Consider the following 26,911-nt stretch of genomic DNA (forward strand, 5'->3'; position numbering starts at 1 on the left):
GACACCCACCCTGAAGCCTCGGATAAAGAGGAAAGAGCCCCCCCAGCCTCGACCCTCTCCCCCTTTACTTTCCACTAACTCAGCGCAACCAATTAGGCATCTGACACCCGTACTGGCTGACAAATTGTTTCTGTCATCTGCTTTCTGTCTTTCATTAAACGAGAGGCGGAGGGGGGAATTGAGAAGGGAGGGGGGGGCTGGGAGATGTGATCTCCCATGCTTAGCGAGGCCAGATACATTAATTACAAAACGGCCATTTGCAGCATGAAAATGCATTAATTAAATTTATGCAATCATTATCTTTAAATAGTCATATCTTTAAAATAATCAGCCCTTCCTGAGTCTTCCCTCTCCTCTGCTAAGTATCTCTAATCCCTTTTCCACCATTTATCTCTGGATCAGCAGTAGCTTGTATGCTTTTAAACTTCTGCATGCAGGAGATGCCTTAAAAACTCTGCTCGAGTAATACAAGGGTGCGATACCTTCACACCTGCCCTTGGCATTGCAGCAAGGAGGACAGGTGAGGGGCATCACTCTACTCAGCAAGTTAGAGGATTTGCCATTTTTTGGAGGCTTTTGATCAAGATATTTTCAGAAAAGAGAGCTTGTAGCTCAGCCAGGAGTTGTGGGGTTAATGTATAAAGTTCTTTGCTTGCATTTGTACAAGAGAGCAAGCTATGTGCTGGTTTACATACCCACTTAGTAAATGTATTGCTGTTTTCGTTTGGAAGAGGTTTAATTTTAATGAGGTAAGACCCTTCCCTTTGGCACAGACGTAGCTTTGCCAGCAGACAGCTACCTTTCATCAGTGTATCTTTTTCTTCTTAAAAATCACTTAGTTCAAAGCAGTAAATTACATTCATAAGAAGAGCAAGGTTTCAGAAATTGGTGTTTCACTAGTCTGATGCTCGAGATCGCTTCCTGGTGGCTTCATATTATAATTCTAAAACATATTTTATTTTGCAGTGCCATCAGACATAGCTGAAATGAAATTGTGCTGGACAAATAAGAAGGAAGTGCAGTTAATGATGTGTTAGCTCAGCTTTATGCTTTTACGCTTTATACATTTATACTTTATTGTTCAAAGACTTCACCTGTTTGTGATTGTTACTCAAATAATCATTGCAAACTTATCGACATTTGTGCTGCTCCTCAGCAGACCCCAGGTGCAGGAGTGCCAAAATACCCAGGGAAGAATTAATCTCATCCCCTGCTTAAGTAAGCACCTATAACACCACAGGAAAACTCCAGTCCAAATAGCTTTTAAAGAGCTGGAGGACTCAAAGAGGGATACTTATCTAAACTCAAATCCTTTAGGGCTTTCTTATCGCTCCTGGTTAAAGATTTTGTTCTGCTCTTTGTATGTCTGCATCGTTTTTAATAAATCCTATATGCTTTCTTTCCCCCCTATCTGTAATGCCTAGTGGGCCAATGTCCAATTAAACAGGAGCCGACGCAGTGGTATTTGGATCCAAACCTCATGTTGTGTTCACCTAGAGATATGAGTTTTGGATTAAGACCAGGTAGAATTTGGGGGTGGGTTTGATGGTGATCGAATCCTGCCAGATTTCTCACATCTAAGGGGCAGAAATGAGCTCTGGGGTTCAGAAACAGACAGTAGCTTGTCCTGCACAGGCAAGTCCCCTGGACAGTCCAATAGTCCTCAGCCTCCTCTTCAAGAAGTGGATTGTGGAACTACAAGCTCTTTGGATCCAGACCAACAAGAATTTTGTGTACAAGTGATTGCAAATTATGAATACAAAGGGCTTGTTTTCCCTGGACCATCTCTGAGAATGGAAATTTCTGGAGAGAAAGGAAAAGCCTTACTATGGAGCAAAACAGGCAAAGAGATTGTTGAGCTAGAACTTCTTAGCTCTAAGGGTGATCCTCTATTTAAGCCAGTGTTTTCAGCACAAATCCCCACTTTTCTGCTATTTGTTTACACTAATACTCTGCACCTTGGTGGATGCAGCTCCATTATCCCTGAGTTCAGATCCTGTGAGGGTTTTGGGGTTCGTGCTTGGCAAAAGCAAGCAGCTCCCTGTCTTTGAAAATACCACAGTGCTCCCTAGCAGCAGAGAGGAGTCCGAAGGGAGAGCACATGGCACTATGTAGGGCTGCAAAAGGCATTGCCTTGGATTCAGGAGCTGTGATTTTCCTATGGTGAGAAGAAAAAATGGTCTTGACTTGAATAATTCATCCTTCAGAATATCCAAAGTGAGCTGAGGCACTTCCAGATGGGAGCGGGATCTGGGTTGTTCATTCATTAGGGTGAGCTGCAAAGAAAAACCCTTACCTTAAAAAATGCACCAAGCACTCCCCCTGGAAAGCAGGGAACTGGGAGAGAAAGCAAACAAGCAGCAGAGGAGCTGGCAATAGGAATCACTTCTGATTTTCTCTTTCTTCCATTCTTTTGCCAGCTTGAGTTATTAAGTGTTTGGTGCGAGCCTAGTTAGCCCTGCACTTGCTGAACTTATCAGGCTTATTTCATCTCCCCATGACCTCTCCATATTTACGATGGGAACCCTGGAGGCATTGGCTTTGCTTAACTGGTGTATCTTACACTGCAGTTAAGCTGGACCTTAACTGATTACAGCCCTTGATTGATCAGAGAAAGAGGGAGGGGAAGAGAAAGAGGAGTCCTAGAGCAGATACGCAGGACTATCAGTGCACCAAGCAGCTTCGCCTGGGGCTGGGATATGCCACTCGGGGGATTCTTTGTAGTGCAGCTCCTTTCACATTTATAGAGGCTCCCCTCCACTCTCCAAAAAGAGAGAGACGGAGAGAGAAAAGCAGGCGAGGGGGGGCATGGAGCAGACTCAAAGGATCTCAGGAAATCTTGTTTCGAAGCAGTAAGTCAGCACCCGCACTCCATTACCAGTGTCCGCAGGGGGTTGTGATAGTGAGCGAGCACAGATCAGCTTAGCTGAGAAATGGAAAAGAAAAAAAAAAATGAGGGAGAGAAATGGAAAGGGAGGAGGGGAAGAGGAGACCTTTCTGTGAATTTTGGTTTGTCTTTGTTAGTCTCTGCCAGCGTGGGGCTGCTGAAGAGAGGAATAACAGAAGTTTATAAACCAGCTTTAATTTGCTGGGACTTAGCTGTACTGCATGGTCTCCCCACCCTGCCATTATTCACATCAGGCAGATGCACAGTAATTAGATTTAGGGTTGATTTAGCAGGAAACATTGGTGTATGTTGTTTTGTTTAGTTCTTGCTATTTTTAATCTCTCCCCAAGCCCCAAAAGCTTTTCATTCCCTGCCTGCCATCAGCATGTCTGAGCTTACCTAAGAATGGAAAAATAGGTGCAGAAGAAAAGGCACAAGTCCAGCCCATTTCCAAAACCAAACCTAACCTGACTCCTTCTGCTGGTTTGGAAAAGTTTAGGAATTCCAGTTTTCCATGGTTGTGCATTTCTGCTTTCTCATCCCTGGTGACTTTGTGAGTTCCAAAATGCCACAAGCAAGATTTGTATTCCTGGAATTAATACCCTGTGTCAAGTTGCCCAGAGATGCTCTGCATCTCAACAAAGGGATTTTCCTGTGGAGACTTTCCTTCCCAATGTATTCACTTGGCCTTCACAGAAAAATGTATTCATGGGGCGAACAGCATCAGTGTAGTTTGCTTGTGGTGACTTCTGTTAATGCAGTCTACTGCCTAGAAGTAAGGAAGGTGGGGGGGCTCAGTTTGCTGACCAGCACGTTTGGGGAGCATTGGCTTTCTTTTGGTTACTGTTATATGAAATGTCATAGCAACTGCAATATAATCAGGAAAAACACTTCATGCTTAGGTAGCAGAAGATGAATAATGAAGTTGGTGGTTAGTAAAGCACAAACTGCCCATTTTCTGGGGGGAGATGCTCAGCGGTCCATGCAAATCAAACCCCTTTGACATTTCAGGGTGGTAAGGTGCTAGTTAGCCTTTTGGCTTGAGTGTCTCCCATTTCTGGAAGGGGTGAGCCCATGTTACTTGATTCTGCTTGGTAGTGAAATTGATGCCCATAGAACTAGGACCCCCCTTTGCCTCAAACAGCCCACGCTAGCTTGGCTTTTTGTTTCCTCTCTGGTTATCCAGACTACTAAAAACTTTGCCATCTGCTTTTATGTAAGTGATAGGAGAGTTGTGTGCCCTAATGCCAGGGATAGTGGCTCATGTTTCTAGATCAAGCAGTTTTAATGTAATTCCTATTCACAGTGATGCCTCTGCCCTTCCCCTCCAAATTACACTTCTGCTGCAGGGTTTCTCGTAGCCCTTAGTGGATGTATAACCCTGTGGTACTTCCAATTTCCTTACGCTATTTCCACTGCAAGAAGAGCCCACTCCTCTTTCCCAGAACATCCAGACTTAATCACTTTCTCTTACCCTTATAGCTAAGACCTTCCCATTCTTTTGTATAGCTTAGAAACTTTTCTTTAGACCTTCTCTATAATTTGTACATCTCTACAGAAGCAGGGTGCCCAAAACAAGATGCAGTGCTCCAGGTGGAACCTCACCATAGCCTTGAACAATCAGGTAATAACTTCCCATCGCCTTTTTTTTTTAATCCTCCCCTTGTGCAGCCTGCATTGGTCTGCTTTGCTGCAGCTCACCATTGCATCCTCAGCTCCATCTCACCCCCAGCATCTCCCCAAGCCCTCTCCATCATGAGTGTGTGGCAGTTTTTCATCCGTTAAGTGAACAGGGTCATTTTAGGACACAAATGCTCATCTCCATTTCACCCGCTGTGTCCTAGACCACTCCCCTATGGCGCTAAAACATCCTTCAGATGTTTTAAGTCACTGAAAGGCATTGATGATATTTCTGGGTTTATTGTTCACTGCCAAACTGTACCACTGCTCAAGCACAGGCCCACAGTAACCATTTCTGAGCAGTTTGAAGGGATCTGGTATGATATGTCCCATACACACCAGAAGGGATTCAGGAACATTGCGTTCTGTTCCCGGCTTTACTTCTGACACACTTTGTGTGGCCTTGGGAAAGGCATTTCTCTGGCCTCCACGTATTTTCCAATGGAGTGGGGAAGGTTAGGAAACGGAGACAATACTCTTATACAGCAGCAGCCACCTCAGCCCCAGAGTCCTGCCGCAGCGTAAAGATTTGTAAGATGATGTTAGCTTGTATTCTTAACACTGTTCTCTTTAGCACTAGTAACATGCTGACAGATAGATTATAAATACTGGCTAGATGAGGCAGTGGAGCATCAGGTTTTTTAAACTTTAACCCACAACAAAAATGAAGGGGAGAGATGAGTCACATGTTCATTTATGCCAGTGTGAATCAGGACTGTGCTTGGAGCGAGTGTACTTACTCTTACAGAAGGCTGATGTGAAGTTTGCTCCCTCGGCTCCAAAATTTAGTTGGAAGTGACATTAGATGCGAGGGACTGCTGTTACCCAGATCAGGCATTTTCTGGGTGCAAGAAGTGTGAAGCACTGTCTGGATCCTTGGTCTGATTGCAAAATCAAATTTAATGGGTGTACTTACCGGATTGGTTTGGCATACTGGGATGCAACTCATCTGGGTCTAGTGATTTAGAAAATATTCAAAATTAATTGCTTGGTTTTGTGAGTGCAGTGTTAGTGATTGCTACATAAGTCATTTTAGTCCTACCTAGGGGCATATTTGCATATATTTATCCTCCTTTCAAGTGAAGATCTTTGGGGAAACTGTATTTATCTCCTCCTAACTCTTTCTTCAGCTTTCAATAGTCCTACAGTCACCTCTTCATTTTGTTTCCATTTAATGTATGTATAGAATAATCGACTCTTCCTCTTCCCACCAAGTGAAAATGAATCCACAGAGATCAAAAAGCATTAATATGAGGAAGGGTTGCCTTCTGCAAGAGAGAAGGAAAAGATTAGCTGAACAGGCTGCAAAACAAAGATGGAAAAGATTAAGCTGGGTCCCCACCAAGTAGCTAAGAAAGTCTTGGAGGACAGAGCATGACCTATGTAGAGCAGAAGCTGAATCAACCACAAATGGCAGAGAGTCCAAGCCCTTGTGGAGGAACTTTGTTAGTTTGGTGCATGTCGTTAGTGAATCCACAAGATCCAGCATGTTTCCCAGCGCAGCCATCAGGCCCCTGTCACACTTTCTGTTCCCTAGGAAGTGGCATAAATGTTAACACCACAGAAGCTGAAACAGAGATTTCAGCCTACAAACACTCTTTGTAACAGAGAACTTCCTAGTGATGTAGTATCAGATATTCCAACGGATCACATTTCCAGCCTTTCCTGAAGAGACGGGATTTCTACCCATTCCTAGGAAAGCTGTACCACAGCCTCAGAAATACTGCCGACTGCTAAGAGACCTTTCCTTTTTGGTTTCTGCCTGGTATCCAGTTTGCATTCCTTTGGGACCACCCGGCAGCTTCTCTGGAGTTAACACCCTTCAGCTAGTTGCAGATCATTACGTCTTCCCTTTATTCTGAACTTAGCCAGGCTCAGCAGTTTCTAAATGCAGCATTTTTCTAAGGCAGCCTCTGATTTTGGACGCTTTGTGCTGTGTCAAATTGGGTGTCCACAAATGGAGACACCACAGAATCAGGGGTCATTCTGCAAAATGCTGTCTGCAGGCTCCTGCCTCCCCATCGTTTTGCTTGCTTGAGTTTGATCTCCTCGCAGCACCTCCGTGTCCTCCTGGGCGTGGGGCAGCGCAGCATCACGAAGCATAGATATAAAGCCCGCTGTGGTCAGGGCCTGATGTCTCTATCAGCTGGGTATCTTAGCAAGCCTAAAGCAAACTGGGAACGCAGGGTAGGAGGTGTAGGGACTCTCAGGATGACTGGCATGGCCTGGGCTGCCCTGGTATTTGCTGTAGAGCTCCTGACGGCAGAGGTGCAGCAGCCAGGTCTGCTGGGACAAGGCTTTGTCATGGAACTCACCTGCCACCCGCCCGCTCCCCTCCCTGACGTCCTCACACCCTGCTCCAGCTAAGTGGTATGTCTCCCTATTGCTTGTCTGCCCCTTGAGCCCCTCCTGCCCCCCCCCAACCCCCCCCCCCCCCAACCTAAAATCTGAAGGCCTGATTGCACAGATTGAAGGCCCTAATTGCACTTCCCTTTCCAAAGCCGCATTCGTTTATCATAAAGGGTGCACATTTCCCCTGCTACAGTTTCCACGGCCAGAGGCCCTGAGGGCCAGCTCAGAAATGGAGGGAATTAATTACATTTTTTTAACTCCCCTTCTTTTAAAGTAGGGGAGAGAGTGATGAAACGTCCCGGGGGGGGGAGGAACAGGGGGGAGCTGCAGAGATGAGGGTGGGGAGGGAGGCAGCAGCAGGAGGTGGGGAGGGGGGGTGGGTTGGCTCTTTCATCCAGGAGGGTCTTTGTGCATTAACCTTGGTCTCCCCAACACATCAAGACCCCTACCCCCTCTCCCCCATGACAAATGACCTCCGGAAAGGGTAGGAACAAGGCTGAAGGCTCCTAGCACCATGGCTGTTATTGACTTACCCCGAAGTGCAAGCCCACGCCACGCCTGTGACTGATTTGGGACAGCAGCAAAAGGAAAGGAGATGGGGCAAGGGAGAGGGACAACTGACGAGAGGGAGGGGAAAGGGAAGGCTGTCAATCACTGTGATGGACAGGTAGCAGATTTCCCTCCAGATAAAACCTTACAGATGTGAAGTGGGTATTGATTTTTAGTTAGTGATGATAATGCACCAAGAAGTAATAAATTATAAGAAAGCAAGGTCAAAAAGAAAAGGTAAAAGGACTTTGCATTCTTGAGGAGGGGATTTCTCCAGATGCCCCAGACTTTCCTGAGTTCAAAAGTTGCCTGGAAAATGAGTTTATCCAGCTGAAACAAGAAGTCAGATAACACGGGCCTGCTGAGGCTGGAGGGCTTGTGTAGGGTTAGCCATGCTGGGTGGCTGTGTAGCAGAGAGGGAATAGAAATCTCCGATTTACTCTTGTCCTGGGGTTGGGGAGATCGGATGCTGTCCTCTGATAAACCTGTGCAAACAGAGTTTCAGGGGAACTCAGCTCCAAATTGCTGTCAGCGTGCCTGGAAAAGGCAGATGCTTCCCACCGTCAGTGCTGCTGAAGAAGGAACAGAGATCTTTGGGGTTCCTGGCTCAGCCTCTGTCAGCGTTCATCTGCAGCTCTGAGACCACCCTGCCTCCATGGGAGCACCCAGCAGGGATGTGCATCTTGTAACCACCTTCCAGCATCTCTCCTCTCCAGCCTCCGCAGAGTTACATACCCGTTCACCACCCTGGCATTGTTGTGATGAAATATTGTCGCACCTATGTTTTGCCAGAGGAAATTCAGCCTGTATTAGGAGGGGATGAATTGTCCTTCAGAAGTGTCAGTTTCTCTGTAGACGGATTCTAGAGGATTAGCAGAGACTAGAAACTTAACTTCAGATGCCTAAGGTTAGTTGAGTTGAGTCCTAGCTTAAGTGACTTGCACAAACCCTTGTGAGTCAGTAGCAGAGCTGGGATTAGAAATCAGTCCTGATTCTGACTGATTAAAGACAATTAAATGTCTTTAGTAGGATTTGTGCAAGTGTCTTCTCCGGTCTCAGCTCCTCTGAACCCGAAGAGTGTGAATCTGGGTTTCATTTACCAACATTGCTTTCTTTTTAAAAAGGCTTTAGCGGAAGTGTTAATATGACTTCTGCTTGCTTTAAGAGCCTTTTATTTTCTCTGGGTAATATAAAGCAGCTGACTCTTTTGGGGAGCTGGCCAGGAGGGAGAGCACTAGAAAACCCTCTGGTCTCTGAGTGGTTCCAGTTGCCCTTCATTTTATAGTGCACAATTTCTTTTCTGCACCTGCAGGGCTTGGCGGTGCGGGCAGCACATCCCTGGTCAGGCAGCACTGCCAGCCCTGGACAGCTCAGGAAGGGAGAAGTGAAACGGCCCAGCTTTGTGCTGCCCAAGGTGGAGCTTTCCCCAAATAACTCGTAATTCATATGACTGTATCGTGGCGCATGCAAGAAGGATGTTCATTGTTTTAAACATCTGATTCTGCTTGCGAATGAAACCCAATAATGTCTTGTGGCTGCTGTATATGCGAGTGTCCTGGTTATCTGTCAGGGCAAAGAGGTGCACAGGGTGTAACACCTGCAGCTAAGGTGGTGCTGAAGCTGTGAGAGCTGGCTGCAGCCGGTGGGATCGAGGGGTGTTTGAGGGGATTCGTAGCTGAGCCAGGTCAAAGTTCCTGACCCAGCTTTAGTGGAAGGTCACAAATAACTTTGCAGCTGGGAAACCTACCTTCAGGCTGCACTCACGTGATTTCCCTGCTGCATAAGCCTGGAGGCAGAGAGGTTTACATTACATCTACACAGAAAAGCATGACAGCCCTATTTTCATATTAATCTACTCTCTTGCATATTTAAATGCAATTTCCTTTCTTCATCCCCATCTTTCAGTCTTTGGGCTGTCATGGGGCAGGGAGTTCCACCTGCACACTTTGCACGGTGTTATGGCTAAACAACTTCATCTAGATACCTCGAGGCTTAATCACTGTGATTAAGAAGCTGTGCCCAGAGGGCCTGGAGAGCTGGAGATAATTTAGACTCGGTCTGCCCCGTGGCGTAGAGACAGCTAAGCCAGTTTTAACTTCTGGGGACCAGCAGCAAACTCTAAGCTCAGCACAGGCTGCAGACCCCTGAAGGAGGAGCAGCTAAATGACCACTGCCTGAGCTTTATGCTGCTGCTGCTACACTGCTTTTACTTTGCTTGTTCAAAACTCGTTCCTGTGCCTCTGTACCACACGGCAGACAAACCCAGTGGTTGGGGTTAGATTGATTTTCCAGGCTTTTTAACTAACACACTCCCCCCCCCCCGGCCCCCCCCAGTCCCTCCCCACTGCCTCCCCCTCCACGGGGGTCCAGCCACCCCTGCTCCCAAATTCCCCTCCCAGACAAATGCCTGGGAAGGATCTCCGTCTGGCTGAGTCGGGAGGTGGCATGACATCAAGGGAAAGCATCTTTGCAGGACTCCTGAGGCCTTCCGGCAAGAGGAGAAGCTTTAGAAAGCAAAGAGCAGCACGTAGCTGGTCATTCAGCCTAAGCCGCTGCTCCGGCAGGAAGGTGAGGGAGGAGGGGATGGGGAAGGTGTCGGGGTGAGCAGGAAGGGGGGACGCCGCTCTATACAACCCCTCTTGTGTCCTTGCAGAGAATGTATCCTCTGCACAATAGCTCACCAGGCCGCTGGTGGGGGATAAAGGGCTCATTTTACCACTTGCCAGGCTCCAAATATTTCCAATTTGCCACTTTAATTGATGTCAATAAGGTTATGCTAAATTTGGAGATTTTCAGCCGCTCGGCATCTGAGCACTGGCCTGGCCCCCCGAGGTGACTGGCTGTCCCCTCTCCCCCCCCTTCCCCAGCACAAATACGGCAAGGCACGCCTGCGGCGGCTGCGGAGATCAACCGAGAGGCATCAGGAGTTCCCTTCCTTCCCTCACCACAGCCCCGCTTCTGCAAACTCTTTACACTCTTAACTTGGCAGCCCGGGGGTAATTTTGCTGATTGCAGAAGGCAATTGCATTAAAGCGCTAGTGGGATCAGGGTCCTTGTGTGAAGGCCTGTAGGCAGCGGCTTACCCCAAACTCACCCGCAGGAACAAATCTGGCATTTTCGCTGCAAAAGAAGGGGGGAAAAAAAAAAGTTCATCTGTTTCAGGTCTCAAAGCAGGAAGATCGCTTGTGTGCAAATTTAATTACATTTTCAAACCAAGCACTACACTGAAATGAGCCGAGCCAGGACCTGTTATCCTTTAACATTTGAGGGTAAAGAGAACTTTGACATTTCAGTCCCTAAAGCTGAATCTGCATCAAAGCCAGAAAGGATTTGCATCTGGTTTGGTTAGGGACCTTTGCAAACCGAGCTCCACTTAAACTTCCAAAGAAAGTCTTCAGCATCCCTTTTTGAAAATAAGGGGGTTTGCTCCTTGTCTTATGTGTTTCTTCCTCTGTGAGGGCTGGGCATAGAAAGGGAGACGTGCCAGCCTACGGCAGTGCACGTCGAGAGGGTTTGTCCCGTTTATTCCTTTCTCCAGCGTTCATGCTGAAAAGCACAGCTAACGTTGGCAGGTCAGCAAAGACAGACCAAAGATTGAGTGTGCTGGGCAGCAGCTTCTGAATTATCCCTAGTAAGCTTTTGAAATAAAGCATTACATGCAGAGGAGCCAGTTGCGGAGGTTTTATTTGATGGTAGCAGGCCTTCATTCTCCAGCCCGGCCAAACCTCTATTGATATTGTATATTATACTGATAGAGCACCATTATATGCAGGCTGTTTCTCCCTGGTATGCATGAAGGCAGCTGCACGCTTACCCTTTCTCCTCCAGACATTGACGTGTTGTCTCCTGTGTTTCTCCAGGTGATGAGCATCCTGAGCAACCCCAGCGGGGTTCCTCCGCAACCCCAAGCTGACTTCTCCATCTCTCCCCTTCACGGTGGCTTAGACACCACCAACTCCATCTCTGCCAGCTGCAGCCAGCGGAGTGACTCCATCAAGTCTGTGGACAGCCTCCCGACTTCCCAGTCCTACTGTCCTCCCACCTACAGCACCACCAGTTACAGTGTGGACCCAGTGGCTGGCTACCAATATGGACAGTATGGACAAAGTAAGTGCACTGATTGTATTCCCCCTGCATAGGGAACAGGAGAAGAGAGGGAGCAAATGTAAGAAAGTATGGATATTGTATCGGAGGGGATTCCCATGGAAATCTGTCCATCTAGAGAGAAAAAAGGGATTCTACTCACCAGACAGAGATGGTTATTGCTCCACACAGCCTCCCCAACACCCTCGCAGTCCAATTCAAAAGTGCTTGAAACACTTGAGGTAAAACATTTCTATTAGAAAAGGACAACTTCCAGACCTCTCTCCTTCCCCATATCCAATTCTTACTTCTCCAAAAGCCCTACAACATGTTCACCCTGCTCAGCCAAAGGAAAGCTGGGATTTTAATGCCGTCCCTTAGGATGCAGAACTATATGTGTTGCTTTCCCCCCTGCCCCCTGTAAGGCAAGGGCTGCGTCCACGCTCAGAGGTTTTGCTACAAAATACGTTAAGCCGTTGCCTGTCAACTGGGCTGTGGTTCTGTGAAAGCTGAAGTGAGACTGGAATTGTAATCCTGAACCTAAACCTCAAACCTGAAAGGCAGAGGGATCCTGGGAGAGTCTGTTTCTCCTCCAGAATGGCTGGGTCACAAAACCACCAGCAAGCCTGGCAAAGGGCTCACCTGCCAGTGTTAAACTAATAATAAGTGTGGTGGTGTGAGAGAGTGATCTGCGGAGGGTTAAAGGTGCATCCTCTTCCTCCGGGAGCGCTCCTGCTTGCCCAGAGCTTGTCCTTAGTGACCTTTCCTTCCATTTGGCTGTGGCTTTTTATTCCCCTCTCCGTCACAGCCCTTTAATGTCTTTAACTTCTACAGCTAAATGAGAACCGGCTGTGGCAGCAGACGGGATCAATAGCAGCTTCCCCCCACCCCTCCCTTTTTTTTTTTTCGGGAGTTTGATCTGTGACCCCTTGACCTTCCCCTCGCTTCTGGATGTGAGGCTGGACACACGTGCTATTGATAAAAATCTTAAACAAATTCCAATACCATGTATTTCCAATAAAGATTCCCTTGGGCAAGACGTTAGTCACACCCATGTGTGTAAAAAATAAAATACGGAGGACGAGCTACATTTTCTGAGAGAGGGAGACCAGCAAAGGAGGAGGAAAGAGAAAGAAGGGTTTGTCTTGGTTTGCTGCAGGAATTTTTACTTGGGCCTCTCCTTGTGCTGATGAAAAACTGCTCGCACAGCCCTATTTATGTTGCTTTATTTGTCCCCCTTTCCTGATTTCTGTCGCATGGCTTCTGTCCTGCTGGACACCCATTCAATTTACAAGTCCAGTTTAAAGCCCACTGGGCTCGGTTCAGAACAGCAACGTTTTCCTGTTAATAGTCATGAGAGTCCAGGCTGCCAACAGGTTTATGCCCAGCATCAAGTCTTGCATGGTCAACAGAGTTAGTCCAGATGTGCCCCATGCCCAGAGACATGCAGGGAGGTAGTCATGAAGGCATTCTTCCTGCTGGGGCAAGGAAGGTAGGTGAGAAACCATCATGCGCCAACCACAGTGCCAGGGCTTCCCAGTGCTGGGAGCTGGAGTCACACCCAGTGGGGTGGCAGGTCTTACAGCCAAAGCCAATGCCACGCTGCATGGCAATGCTGCACAACCAGCTGTAGCTGTTCTAAGGGAGGATCTATGTTAAGCAGCTAATTCCACATGTGTGCATGTGTATGTATAGATATTTGTATTTACAGCTCCACACAGGCAGTCCATAAGTCCACTCCTCTATAAACCTTTCTTATAATGACCCCCATTTATAATAATCTCTATGCAAGGAAACAGTTTTCATTGGTAATTAGTCCTGTTAGAGCAATCACATGAAGTTGACCTTGATACAACACCACTATTCCTTGTCTTTCTCAGTGCGTGTTGTATTTAGCAGGTACTTCTAACTCCTCCTGCTTTTTAATTCTTCACTGCTTCTTTTCAAATGCTGTTTAAATGCCCATCAGTTTGAGGTGAGCTCCAGAAGATCATTTATTGATGTTCAGTTCAAATTGTGTGTTTCTTGCTTATATGATGTGGCACAGAAGTATCAAAACTCTTTTTAGTGAACACTGTGATAGAATAAAAACGGGGGGTTGTTATGGTGGGGGCAGGCTCTGTGTAACAGGGACGTAACCAGGGCTTGTAAATAAGAGCTCTGTAGCCTTGGTACCTGGCTTTCAACCTGGCCTGCAGAGAATCTCTCTATCCCCACTTTCTCTCCTTCTTACTCTCTATTTTAGAAACACAAAACCACACTTTCTCCCATAAGCAAATAAACACCCAGAGTACTTCTGGTAAGTTTCTGGTTTTATTTTGGTTTCCACTGTATTAAACCAACAAGCCACTCTTCCCACTGGCATAAAAAAAACAATATTGGGAGTTTAGCCTGGGTTTTTATAGAAGGATGGGATTGCCATCAAATTTCCTTTTTGCTGGATACTGCCCAGAGTGGGGTGGCCGGCTCTGGCCGTTCACCTCCCTCCTTTCCCAAGCAGCCATCTGAATTCACCCAGAGCACGGGTGACAACAGGAACAGAGGCACAGCCACCATGCACCCACAGTGTGCCTGAGGAGTGAATTTCCTCTTTACCTCCAGCCTCTCCAAGACATTATTTAATACGTTTACCTGAAATACCAGAGGACCAAGCTGATAAGGCTTGGACAAGCGCCATAGCTTGGCATCTAATCCTCTGTACAACCCCCCTTGAAGCTAGAGGCACCACAGTGCACCATTACAGAGCCCGGCGCTCCAGGATCCCAGATCCCAGTCCCCGAGGAGTGCCAGTCAGCCAGCTCCACTTGCCTAACTCCGCTCCTTTCAGACCCTGCCGCCTGCAGAAGCTGGGCTCCCCGGCAGGCATCGCTCCGGCCCTGGATAACTCACCCTGCGCCGAGCCTGCTCGCTGCCAGCGTGCCAGCCTGCCCACGCTCGCACAGCCTCGCTGTCCCAGCCAGTGAGGAGCAGAAATGCCAGATTAATGTGGTCCTTGTGGTTCCCAAAGGCCGGAGCTGTGTTAATGATGCCGGTGATGGAACGCAGAAGCGTGAAAGGAATTCTAATAGATATGACAAGTCTAATAAGAATTTGTGTCTGGAAGGGACCTCCTCTGGGGCAGGCGTCTGACAAGACGTTGATGGCTGAAATTTGTTTACTCATTGGCACCAATTGTACGTCTCCTGCCAGCTCCTTATTAATCTAATTTGAGACATTAAAGCTAGTGAAAGGGAGAGACTTTGACTGAAGCTCAGCTAATAAGCAATGTCACCATCCTGCCCTGGTCCTCTTCCCCCTCAGACCATGGGGCAGTCAGGGGAGCTGGGGTACAGGTTCACGCATTGCCTCAGGAGTTGTGGCTGTGTTTCTCTCCCAGCTGGAGATAAGCAAAGCACTTTCCCTTAGGAAGGGTGAATGAAGGCAGGTGGCAGAGCTCGCAGAAATGAGTCAGCATGCAGCGGATGAGTCAGATTCAAGCCTTGTCCAGATTTGGTGAGCTCCCAGTGAAATCTCTGGAATCATTTACAGCAGCATCACTGAGTGCAGGAGTTGGCTTTGCCGCTGTGCGATGATACAGGGAGGTGAGGCTGGAAAGCTTAGCCTGCTGGCTTTCTGCTCAGGCTCATCTTCAGGCAGCTCCCTTGGAAACACCATTTTCCATGGCAGAAGTAGAATTTTAGCTCTTTTCAGTAGGTTCACAGAGCGGTTCGAGGGACTGCAGCAGCATGTGCAGTGTACTCTGCACGCTGCAGCTGCACTTAACCCCAGCAGCACCTGTCAGGTGTTTCTGGCAGGGCCATCATCTGCTTGCAGTCTTTCCTAGGGGTGCAGCAGGACCCCCATGTCTGTGACAGCCACTGTGTTGGGCCTCTCTTTGCAAGAGTCAGTCGGCAGGGTCCGTTGGTTACACACCCTTTGATGCTGAAAGCCTTATTTCCACTAAATGCTAACGTTTTGCTGTTTTCTCACCCTCTTTTCTTCCCCCCTCCTCTTCAGCCGCTGTTGATTATTTGGCCAAGAACGTGAGTCTGTCTACACAGCGTAGGATGAAGCTCGGAGAACACTCAGCCGTTCTGGGCCTCCTACCAGTAGAGACAGGCCAAGCTTACTGAAGAGTCCGGCTGTGCCAACAACCCACTCCAGCAACTTGGTACCACCGGAGAAAACACCACCAGCCTTCCAGGGATCTACCTGTACCCGGACCCTACTCCTTCCCTTCCACCTCGCATCAACTTGAGCTGTGAAGGAGACGGGAAAGAGAGGGAGGGCTCTCCAAGTATCCAGCTCCTCCCGGAGCACTCTTCTCAGAGGCAAGCCTGGCCTCTGTGACCTGACTCCTCTTGTGGCCAGAGACAACGGGTTGGGTACATTTATTAACCCCGAGCTCATGCCCTCCCTCTAACCTACCTGGCCATGGCATTTTGCCCACACTTAAGGACTTTCCATTGATCTAGGTAGTTGGCATAGTCAAAGCCAAATTGATCTTTTTTTCTTTGTAAAAAAAGAAATGTTTCATTTTGTTTCCTTTTCTTTCCATTGCTGTAAATTTGGTGAATGTTGTATAGGAAGGAATAACCAAGCTGATCATTAAGGGTGATACAATTCAAGACCACAGAAGACCTATGGACCAAATAAAAGAACTTGTTAAAAAAAAAACAACAAACAAACAACAACAAAACCAACACAAAACCACAATCAAAACCAGAAAAACATATATTAAAGTGACAGCAAATTTCCCCACCCCACTGTACCCTTCCGTTCTCACTGGTGGCTTCCCAAAGCAGGGCCAAAGCAGGCCAGATTGCTGCTAAGCAGGGGCAGGATGTAAGGCCATCCAGCCTGGGACCTTTGGAAAGTGTAAATGTAAATTGCTGCATGAGGACTGGAGATTATGGGCACAGGCACGAGCAACATTTACTTTTCCTCTTAGGGACCAATTTAGACCTGATTATCACTGAAAAGACACAGGCGTCAGATAGCAGCAGGAGATGCGATAGGGACCGCTGGCCTTGCACACACAGAGGAAGGGCATCGGGGCACCCGGTCGTGTTGGAGCTTTTGCCTGTCCAGTCGAGAAGGGCAAGGACTTTCAGTGGCCCTTCTTTCGCTCAGCAGGAGAGAAGCTGGCCATGAGAACTAAGACAGGAGAGGGAAGAGTCAGAGGTGTTCGTTAGCTGCCTGCTTGGAGGGGTCAGTACGCAAAGCCAGGTTCTTCTACAAGTAAAGGGCCACCTGGAGGAAAAAGGTGCTTGTTCTGAAGATGCTTTCCCGCAGCTGCCTCTCACTGAGGGATGAATGTAGCCGTGGAGTCAGAGAGGAGATGACCTGAAGAGTCTTTCTAACAGCAGCTAGGAAGGAAAGGTGCTCTCAGCTGCAGCATTGCACCTATTTGTACTGCAGGAAAAGGTTTACCTTACCAACGGCATTCTTTGTCCTCTAGGTGCCAGAAGAAATGCTTCCCCTTGTCCATCCTCCTGGCTCTTCCCCACCCCTCTTATTTCACGTACTGTTTTGTACAACTCAAATCTCTCAGTCCCTTCCCTCTGCTTTCATTTTGGTCGTGGAGCTTGTCTCTCTCTAAGCCAGATCTTGTTCTCTGGATTTATCACCCCACTTTTCTGTAGGCAGCCAGTGCTCTCGCTTTTGTATTGCCTCACAATTCTGCTCATCACGCTGCTCAGATAAAAGCAGCCAACAATAAGAGGTTACTGCCAAGTCATGGCCCACATGGGTTTTTAAATAGTTTCCTTTTTGCATGTTGTGATGATCCTAGATTATTCTTAAGCAGATGTCTAATATTACAGACTTTTTTCCCCCCTCACCTTCCTGTGTTGAGAGGGATCCATTCAAGAACGTGCTGAAATTTGACTTGGAGAGGGCGAGGAAAGCTGTCCCTGAGATAACCACCCTGAGACACAGAATCTGTGTCAGCCAGTAGCTGATGTGTAAAGTTCAATGGCAACAGGCAGTACTTAAAGTCATCCACAGACTGTTAGGGTTTATAACACACTTACTATTTTATATGTCTGCTTTCCCATAATGAATGTCTGCTTCGTCCACTGGTGGTAATGGGGGACCACGTGGTGGGGTGAGTTCTGGTCTAGCACACGCTTCTATGTTGTTAAAGGAGACGCTCCCCTTGCGCTGTCTTCTGTTGCTGCTGCCTCTTCCGTCCTTCCCAAATAATCTGATCTTGTTTTTGCAGCTGAAACAACATTTTTCTAGGGAACTATCCCCTGCCTTGCCCCAGCATCATTTATCATGAACCACCAAACCACTTTCTCTTGAGCCATATGGACAAGTACCTGTTCTGACCAAAGCAGAGTTTTGCTGCTTATGTTGCTCAGCATCCTATCAAAGCCACATCTGGCTTTCATCAGCTTTGCTTTACGGCTGTGACAGAGCCCACTCTACATTCCTAAAAACATATTCATACACCAGCTTGGCCTCTCACATGCATGTTTCTGTGCAGGAGTCCTTTGCGGGGCGACATCGGCATCCAGAGGCTGCATTGCTGTTACTTATGCTCCAGAGATCCCAATTCAGCCTCTGCTTGCCCAGCTGTATCAGACATAAAGCTTCCCCCTGCTTGCTAAAGTCTTTCCTTGGCTCACAAAGCTTTTGAAGTTCTCGAGGCTTGCATTCTTCACATCCTTTCTCAGGGCAATGTATAGCACCTACAGCTGGACGAATAGGTGAGGCCAAAGGTACCGATTTCCTTGAGGTGACTGAAGAGCCAAAACGCCTGGGACCGGTTGCATTACCTGACGCGCTCTCCCTGCTTTGTGCCAGTCTGAGATCTCAGAAAGAAACAAAAGCTGCTGGTTTATGTTGTTTACACTTTAGAGCTGATCTAAAGAATTCCATTCCTGGCTTAAATGTCATTCTCAACAACAGTAACCTTCGGCCACACCTGAACTGGGGGATTGAGGGTGGGAGCAAGGGTGTCTCCGTGACGGATGCTCGTGTAGGGATTAATGACCGAAGCACCTGCTTGAATCTGCTCCAGTGTCTCAGTATCATCCTGAGCCAACTGCTAAAACAACAGAGCACATGATTGTGCTTCATTTAATCGTATTTAAGAGGCCAAATGCCGATAATCACCCCATCTGGGAGCACCTACAAATCTACACCCTCCTTGCCACTGGAAGATGAAATTTGTAGACGGTGACTGTTGGCCCCGTATCTACCCCCAACAGTCACAACCCCTTGTTCTTTATACTGAAATTGCTGACCAAATGCATTCCTAGCTGCCTGCTAAACTAGAAGGAGAGTTTCAGTTTGTCATGAGAATTGCTTGTCCGCTGCTCCCCCTCGCAAAGACCTGTCAGCTCTCTTCTCCCCGCCGTTCTCTGATCTCTTCTCCCGTGTGTGCACACGCGTCTCCTGAGCATCCCTCAATGGCGGACAGTCGGTCCTCGCCGCCAGCGTGTTGTCAAGGAGGACTTCAGCTGAGCTCAGCGCACAGCGCAGGACCGCAGAAGTAAAAAGGATTAAAAAGAGGGAGCACTGTAGAAACCTATTTGCCAATTACCTTCACCAGAAAGTCCGCGAACACCCGGGCACTGCTGTAAATAGAGTTCTTAGAGGAATATGAAAACCACCCCATGCTAGCGCAAATAGCTATTCTCTGACCTTTCCCTCGTGGTCGCACTTTGTACATTAGTTGGAAATTTGGTCATGTGCTGTATGTTTATAGAAAGTTGACATTTTTTTTATACTAAAACCACAGTGAGTGCCGTGCTAGTTAAAAAAAAAAAAAAAAAAAAAAGAGGGGGAGGGGGGATGAACTGTAGAAATTTGCCTATCGTGTTTTTTCAAAATACATTCCAGAATCTTTGGGGTGGGATGGGATTGATTTGGGGAATTTTTTTGGTTTCTTTGTTTTGTTTTAAGGTACATTCATGTATGAAAGTCCAAGTATTTTTTTGTTTTGTTTTTGTTTGGTTTGGTTTGGTTTTATGGATTGCCAACCTCAGTTCTGCTGAAAAGAGACAAACTCAGGGGGTGGGGTGGGATGGGGAAGGGGGGGGACAGAACAGAGGGAGGTGCCTTGAAGGCGAAACAAAACCGAGCATGGAAGAGTAGCAATGGGCAGCAGACAAGCGTTGGACAGCAGGACCCTGAAGAGCGTCGGTCGGTCACGGTCGCTCAAAGCAGAGCAAGCGGGGACTGAGCAGGTACTCCACTACTGGTGACTGTGAGGGTGCCTGGGAATCCAAGACTCGTTCTGCACCTCATCCAAACAAACCGCCAAGTGAAAGGACACGCTCCAGAGATGTTCTCTCAGGTCGACATTCCTTCCATGCCTGCAGATGAGAACTGACATCCCTGGGGGAAAGGAAAAGCGCCGAGCGGGTTTCTTTTACCTCCCCGTGCCCCTGCCTTCACCTCTCAGCACCATCCTGAGACCACAATATGGACATTTCCTCACTGTGTCCAGTAACTCAGCAGATTGGCTCCTGTCGCTCAGAGACTTTGTGTATTTAATGCTTCTAACTTGTCATCCCTAACACCTCCATATACCCACCTGGGGAATATCTACATAGCACTATAGGACATTCCTTATTCCTAGTAACTGCGGATATGTTGCTTCTGTGTTTGACTCATAGCCATTTTGCTCCATGTGTATGCCTGCGTGTGAGTGTGCGTGCGTGCGCGTGTGTGCCTGCGTGCGTGCTTGTGTATATATATAATCGCACCATAATTTATTCAGCTATATGGAGTAGTATAGTAGAAAGAGAAACTGGTTTTGCTTTAACTACCTGCTGCCTGTAGGTGTCTCTCTGTAACTCAGGCATAACTGTTATACATTAAAAAAAAAAAAAAAAAAGAATTAAAAGTGTCTTTGGGTGGCTTGTTTGCTTAACTTGCTCTGCAGCGTGCCAACACACGCTGGTAAATCAAAAATACACATACATACAAACGACAGATGTTTTCGCTAAAGAGCAAAATCCTGTGCTTCATTCATTAATACGTAAATAAATAAAACATTTAATTTCACTGTGACTTTTCACAAGGGGAGAACAATTACCTGGCCTGTTCTAAATACAACCATTTCTTTATGCATTCATGTTTTCGGCAAGCTATTGCATGGGTGAGGAAGGCAGGCTGTGCTGGCCGAGGCTGCTGCCTTACCTCCGAGCTCTGCAGGCACCTGGCTTTCGTTAAATGCCAAAGCACAGCATCAACAGGCGGAAAAAATATTTTGAAACCCTACGGAGGAATACATGGCTTGGGGCTTCGGCAATCAGTAATAAAGCATTTTGCCTTTAAACAAAGCACTGAATTCAAAAGCCGTTCCCATCTGAAGACGTTTTGGCTTTCTGTAAAATAAATTGATCTTCGTCCAAGTCGTGCTGGACGAATATCCGCACACAGAAACCAGCCTAATGAGCCGCTGGGTGTTTTTCCCTGGTTGCCTCTCAGCAGAGGGATCAGTCCACAGGAGCTAAGTGGCTTCCCAACCCCAGATGAGATCACCATTAGATAAGATACACCAACTGCAGGATGAGATGCTGCTCATGCATTTGTCTTTTGTGGAGGAAAAAGGCAGTGACCTGCCAGCCCGGAGCCTCCCACGGCACAAGCAGGCTCCACGGAGGAGCAAGGGCTCCTCTGGTCCTCGACGCTGGTCGTGGCTGGCATCAGAGTTAGTTCCTTATCAAGCACTTGCTGAGATCCTTCCATAACTCCATTCTGCTCCCCTCGGTACTATGTCTTTGAAGAAACACGGATCCAGTGCCTGGAGCCCCAGATTGAGTCAGAGACCTCCAGGGAAGGTGTGGGCCTTGTCTGCAGTCCCCTGGGCACAGCAGGGCTCTGAAGCTTCGTGCCCAGCAAAGCCACCCCCAGGTTAGGTGGGCTGTAGAAAACCTGGTCACAGCTTCCCTGTCCATCAGAGTGAGGGAAACATCTCGCTAAGAAAATCAGCCTCCCTCACCAAGACAGAAAAGCCTCCTCAGGTCCTAGGAAAAAAAAATCTGGGCAGCAGAGCCTGTCCTAGAGCAGGTAAAGTGTGGGTGTGACTCCACGCCTGCTCCCACTGTCTGGATAATTCACATTTGGGAGGAAAATGGGAAAATGGGGGACACACGAGCCAAGGGGTGACCACCCCAGCGATGGGTTTGCAGCAGGGCAGCAGTACAGGGGAGTGCAGGGTGCCTGGGCCAGGGCACGCAGGGGCTGCACACGCTGAAGCTTCCCCCTGGATGGGAAGCCCTGGGAAATATTACAAGTCTCCAAATGGGAAAAAGGCTGGAAACTGCTGCTCTTGCGTGATGCCAAGGGCACTGTGCTGTCAGAAACCCCTTTTTTTGGTGATAATTATGAAATGGAGAGGCTTGCTTTTGTGTAGGAACCGTAACCAAGTTCAGCCATCAGAGGAGGAGTATTATCCCCGGCTGTGTCCTACGGAAATTACATTTGGCATCTGCAAATTTCACCCATGCTGGAGCCCCTCTTCCCACCTCAGACCCGCACTCGCTAGCAGCACTTGCTTTTCACCCCGGAGCCGGTGTGTTTGGGCAGCGGCCAAGCCAGCCACACTGCCCGCTGGTGAGTGGAGGCGTTTGTAGAGAAAGGGACCATCATTCTCCGGGAGCCCCCAAGCAGGACAACATTATTTCTTAGCCACGTCCCCCTTTTTTCAGTCTGTGCTGGCCTGCTGCTGCAAGGTAACGGCTTGGTGCTTCCTCCCAGCCCACCCCCCGAAATGACTTTGCTCCAGCGATGGTCACGTTCAGGCTCGGTCGCTGCTGGCCCTGCAGCTGCGAGCGTTTCAACACTGCCCTCAGCTGTTCCCCGAGCTCCTCATCCTCTCTCCCAACCACTCAGACCTTATCTGAGGAGCGCAGGATATTTCCCCGGCCTTGCCAGAGTCGCTCCGTTGCCCTCTGAAAGCCATCAAGGGCGCAAGCTAGCCCACGAGGGAGCTGCTCAGGCCGATACAGCTCCCGCTACGAGTATCACTGGTCAATTATGGCTCCAAGCTGTCGTCAACTTTAATCTGCTGATAAGCTGGCGATAAATCAAATTCAAGTCAATCCGACAGCAGCTGCTAACTTTGGCAAAGGCGTTGCATCCTGCGTGCTGGGGACGGGGCGCTGACCCCAGGCGCTGCATCGCGTCCGTGTCGGTCCCGTGGCGTTGGACTTGACCCAGGGCGCCGCGTGCGGCCACCTGCGCTTCGCACGAGAGGGGCTGTTCCTCTCTCAACTCTGTGTGCCTTTCCTGCTCTGCTTTTTATTCCAGTTTTTATTTGGGTTTTTATTTGGGTTTCACTCCCTCCTGCTTCCAGCAACCCCCTCCACAGCCCTGTGGGACCTGAGCCGTCGCCCACGTGCCTCTTCTTAGTCCCCCACAGCATCTTCCCCCGGCGCTCTGCATTGAGCTGCTGCAGAAAGCACCCGCCAGCACGACCCCGAGCGAGCAGAGACACAGAGCACAAATAAATACACACACAGATTTCTCACTGCTACGTGGTTTTGGAGGGCAGAAGCACTTGACAGGGTAACGAGCACTTTTCTTTGAATGACTCAAAAAACAGTTGAATGTATTAACATGATTTTCCTGGATGTTCTCACAAATATATTTCTCAGAGGAAATATAAGGAATAAGTAATATCTGAAAGACTGAGGATATTCCCACTTTTCTGTTTCTTTTTCATTTTAAAAGGTGCACAAGAAAAGAGAACTACCTGGAAGGGAAGCAAAACATTTTTGCCTTTCTAACCTGAGATTTAAATCTTTTTTTTTTTTTTTTTTTAGCTAAAACTAAAGAAACTAAAATTTTTCCTCCTTTCTCTTTACTAAAAAAGGAATAATTCAAATAATTGAATTATTTGAAACAATAAGGAAAGGTCCTTATTATAAAACCAAAATGTTTTGGAAAAAGTTGTTTAAACCACCTTTAATCTTTCCTCTTTTCCATCACATCACCTTTTCCAGCGTCGCTGTAACGTAATGGTTTTGAAAGGTGTTTTACTGACAGATGAAAGTCAAGTGATTTACGCAGGATCACGTTGGTTTAAGTGGCCGAACCTCGTTTGTGCCTCAACGGACCAAACCCCAAACCTCGACTGGGGTGCGATGGAGGTTGGGAGGCAGAAAGCCTGGCCTGAGCCCAGCGAGGTGCAAATGCTGGCAGAGGTTTTGGTTTTTTGTTTGGCATTGACGCCGAAAATACATTCTGAAAGTGCGATTCAGGGACCACGGCAGTGTGCATTAGGAAATCTAGGCAAACCCCAAGGGAAATTTGGAAGGTATTGTCCCAGCACCTATCTCCACCTCCAAACACCAGTCTGTAGACTGGTGGAAGGGCACCAGGTGCCCTTTAAAGCAGCGCACCGAGACTTTTAAAACCGGCTTGTCATTTTTGCTCAGCTCCAGTTGGCATCAGTGGCTTGATTTTTTGGGAAGTGCACAGCACCCATCCTGTGCACATGAGGGTCTACTTACGGTAGCAACCTGAATCACTGGAAAATACCGGCCTTTCCCCTCTGGCTCAGACACCGCTGTAAATCCCCTGTGGGATTAATTCAGATGTCTTGTGTGTAGCTGATGCAACCTGTTGGATAGCAAGGCAGGGGGGCTGAGGAGGGCACTGACACGTCTTTTTTGGGATGACGGTTCCTCCATGCTGTCCTACCTGCTTCTTTCCAGCTCCATCACTTGTCACGAGCAATGCCTCCTGCCCTACAACGTCCCCTTGGATGCAGGGTCCACCTTGTATTTCAGCTGCCGCTATTTTCGCTCTTTACAGCTGCTAAATCTCTCTGATGAACTGGGGAGATTACGAACGAAGCTGCAAAAGGCATGATTGCAGCAGTCCTAAGACAGCCGCACGTGCACACAAAGCATGCTTAACCGAAAGCATCCCTGCAGGAACCGTCATGCTATCAGCATTTTGGTACCCCCCTTTCCAAGACTTAATCCTTGGGGGATGTTTGCCTGGCTCGGAGGTCAGACCCATCTCATGACCTGTGTTTAGATCCGTCGTTGCTCGTCTCCGTGGTTATAGCTACTGTCAGACAGTGACTGTGCCGGCAAATTTGGCTCAGCAGCCTTTAGCTTTACAGCATTTCATGAGCAATTTCTTTTCAGAATAGGTGTAGAGAAGTTTATTATAATAGGCTGTGGACCTGCATAAAATCAGGGTATTCTGAACAGGGAGAGGTGTATGAAAGGGAATTAAACGACTGAAAAAGGATTTCCTTGTGAGGCCGATTTCTTTCTTTTTTAAGGATTAATATGATTAATATCCTGTCCCGGGCAGGCCACATTCTCACCTGGTGCAAACCAGCCCAGAATTTTAACTGGTTTCGCTGATTTACACTAGCCGGCGAGCTCATCCTGCATTCCTGTAACATCCCTGTCAGTCCTCCCCTAACGCTGTGCATCCTTGGGCCAGCATTCCCAGCCTTTCTACTCCAAGCTGACTATTTTTTTTTGTCGTTTCCCTAGAAAAGCCGGGTGCTGGGAGGTGGGGTGTCCTCGGCTCTTTGGCTGAAGCAGGAGTGGAAGGCGAGGAGGCTGAGATGCAGGCGCATCCATCTCCGCCTTCCCAGGCAAAGTCAGGTGAGGGGGGAAGGATTGCTCTCCCTGGGGGGCTGTGCGGGTGGGGTGGCTGCGATTCCATTTATCCAAATTCCCTCTTGCGAGACAGTAAGGGAGCTCGAATACGCAGCGAACGTGGCAGCGGAGAGGAAATTGGGAGATCTGGCCTTTTACCAGTGCTGAGGGGAATCTTGGACACCACGGTTAACTTCTGAGACTCTGTTTCCCCTCCAGCAGATGCTGGGCATCCCTAAATCACACCGGGGATCAAAGCAAACACCAGGAGAGACAAGGCTGCAATTCGCTGTAGTCTCAGGATAGAAAATCCGAAGGCTTTCTGGAAACCAGGGGCTGGCAGCAAAGTGACCTTCTACCTCCCTTCCTCCCTCCTCACCACGGTCCCAAACCTCTGGAACACCAAAGGGACTGAAATCTCTCTCTTACGTCAGTGCCAGTCCCTCTGCCCCTGCCTGCCCGTGCCATCCTCTGGGGCCGAGCTTTATTTACAGGAGCTGCCACATAAAACCTCTCCCCTAGTCTCACTGCGTTCCTTTATCGTGTCCTTTCTCTTCTCTCGTCCCTTATTCCCCAGCAATAAGCAACCTCAAGGTGGCTTGCTCGGAAATAAATAAATAAGCAGGAATCCTGAATGCTTTCTGCACGTCCCTCACCCTATTGCACACAGAATTGTCTTTTGTATATACCCAGGCTAATTATTATTAATAGTAGATATGGGTTTATTTCAACTGGAGAAAAAAAAAAAAAAAAAAAAAGACGAAGGGGGAAGGGGAGGGAGGATGAGAATGGGAGGGAAGAAGGGAAAAAAGAAAAAAAGAGAGAGAAGAAACCCACAAGAAACTGTTCACATTTCCCGAGACATCGACAAAGCTTTTATGAATATAACTGGATTTGTAACAAGCATTGCAGCTGCATATAAGGCATTCAGACATGGAGACAATTTTACTAGATAATAGACTATCACGCAGGATACAATTTAAATTAAAAAATGCAATTTTCACCTTGAAATGAACAAATGATTACAATTTCTATACAAATTAAGGCATTCAGGCTCTCTTTCAGTAGTGGCATCAGTCCATGAAATATGACATAATTACCATGAAATACATTTTCAAATATTTTGATTTTTGTCCGCTGCTTTTAAAAAACATAGCCCCAGCTTCTGTGTGCATGTGCGTATGTGTGTGTGTGTATGTGCGGGGGGGGGGGAGAGCAGCTCGCATTATCCCACCTTCTGGGGAAAAACACATTAAAAAGAAAAGAAAAACTACCCAAAGATTAAGCTTCCCCCCCTCCCTCCTTTTCACTCCCCCTCCTCTTGACTTGTGAGATAAAATTGAAAAAAAAAATCAGACAGAAAGAAAAGGAACGCAAGCGAAAGGCTCTAAAGCCTCCAGATTTATCTAAATTACTACGCTTATCTGCAAAAATCACATCTGCTGGTTATCTACTAGCTCCGCAGATCTCCTGGCCCCCCTCCCCTTTCTCCCTTAAAATGTTGTTTTTTATTCCTCTCTTTTATTTTTTAATTATTTTTCCATTATGTTCTCTTTTTATAGCTGGAGATACAAGGCAAATCAGAGAAATTGTGACCCACACGCTTGCCTGTGGAGCGGGTGGGGGGAGAAGAAATAACAACGGGGAAGTTTGCAGGAGTAGGTGGACTTTGGTGGGGAGAGGAGGGTGGGCGAGAGGGGGCTGGACACCCGCCTGCTTGCAAGGAGCTTTTGCAAAGGAGCAGTGCCACACTCTCTGCTGGTCCCCTTCGACCAGATTCACCCACGCT

At 47.8% G+C, this 26,911-nt stretch overlaps 1 protein-coding gene across 4 annotated transcripts in view; it reads left to right on the top strand.

The window, feature by feature from the left end:
- Positions 1-15,663, top strand: part of PAX7 (paired box 7) — a 100,470-nt gene extending 84,807 nt beyond the window's left edge. For 3 of the 4 annotated variants that reach the window (XM_055799858.1, XM_055799860.1, XM_055799859.1), the window contains exons 8-9: positions 11,329-11,575; positions 15,548-15,663. In XM_055799858.1, coding sequence (XP_055655833.1) covers positions 11,329-11,575; positions 15,548-15,663 — 363 coding nt within the window. Of the gene's footprint in view, positions 1-4,445; positions 4,512-11,328; positions 11,576-15,547 lie in introns of all 4 variants that reach the window. The other variant, XM_055799857.1, reaches the window with a different exon arrangement.
- The last annotated feature ends 11,248 nt before the right edge of the window (positions 15,664-26,911 follow it).

The sequence above is a fragment of the Falco peregrinus genome, chromosome 3 (assembly GCF_023634155.1).
Source record: "Falco peregrinus isolate bFalPer1 chromosome 3, bFalPer1.pri, whole genome shotgun sequence".
In the NCBI taxonomy this organism is placed as follows: Eukaryota; Metazoa; Chordata; class Aves; order Falconiformes; family Falconidae; genus Falco; species Falco peregrinus.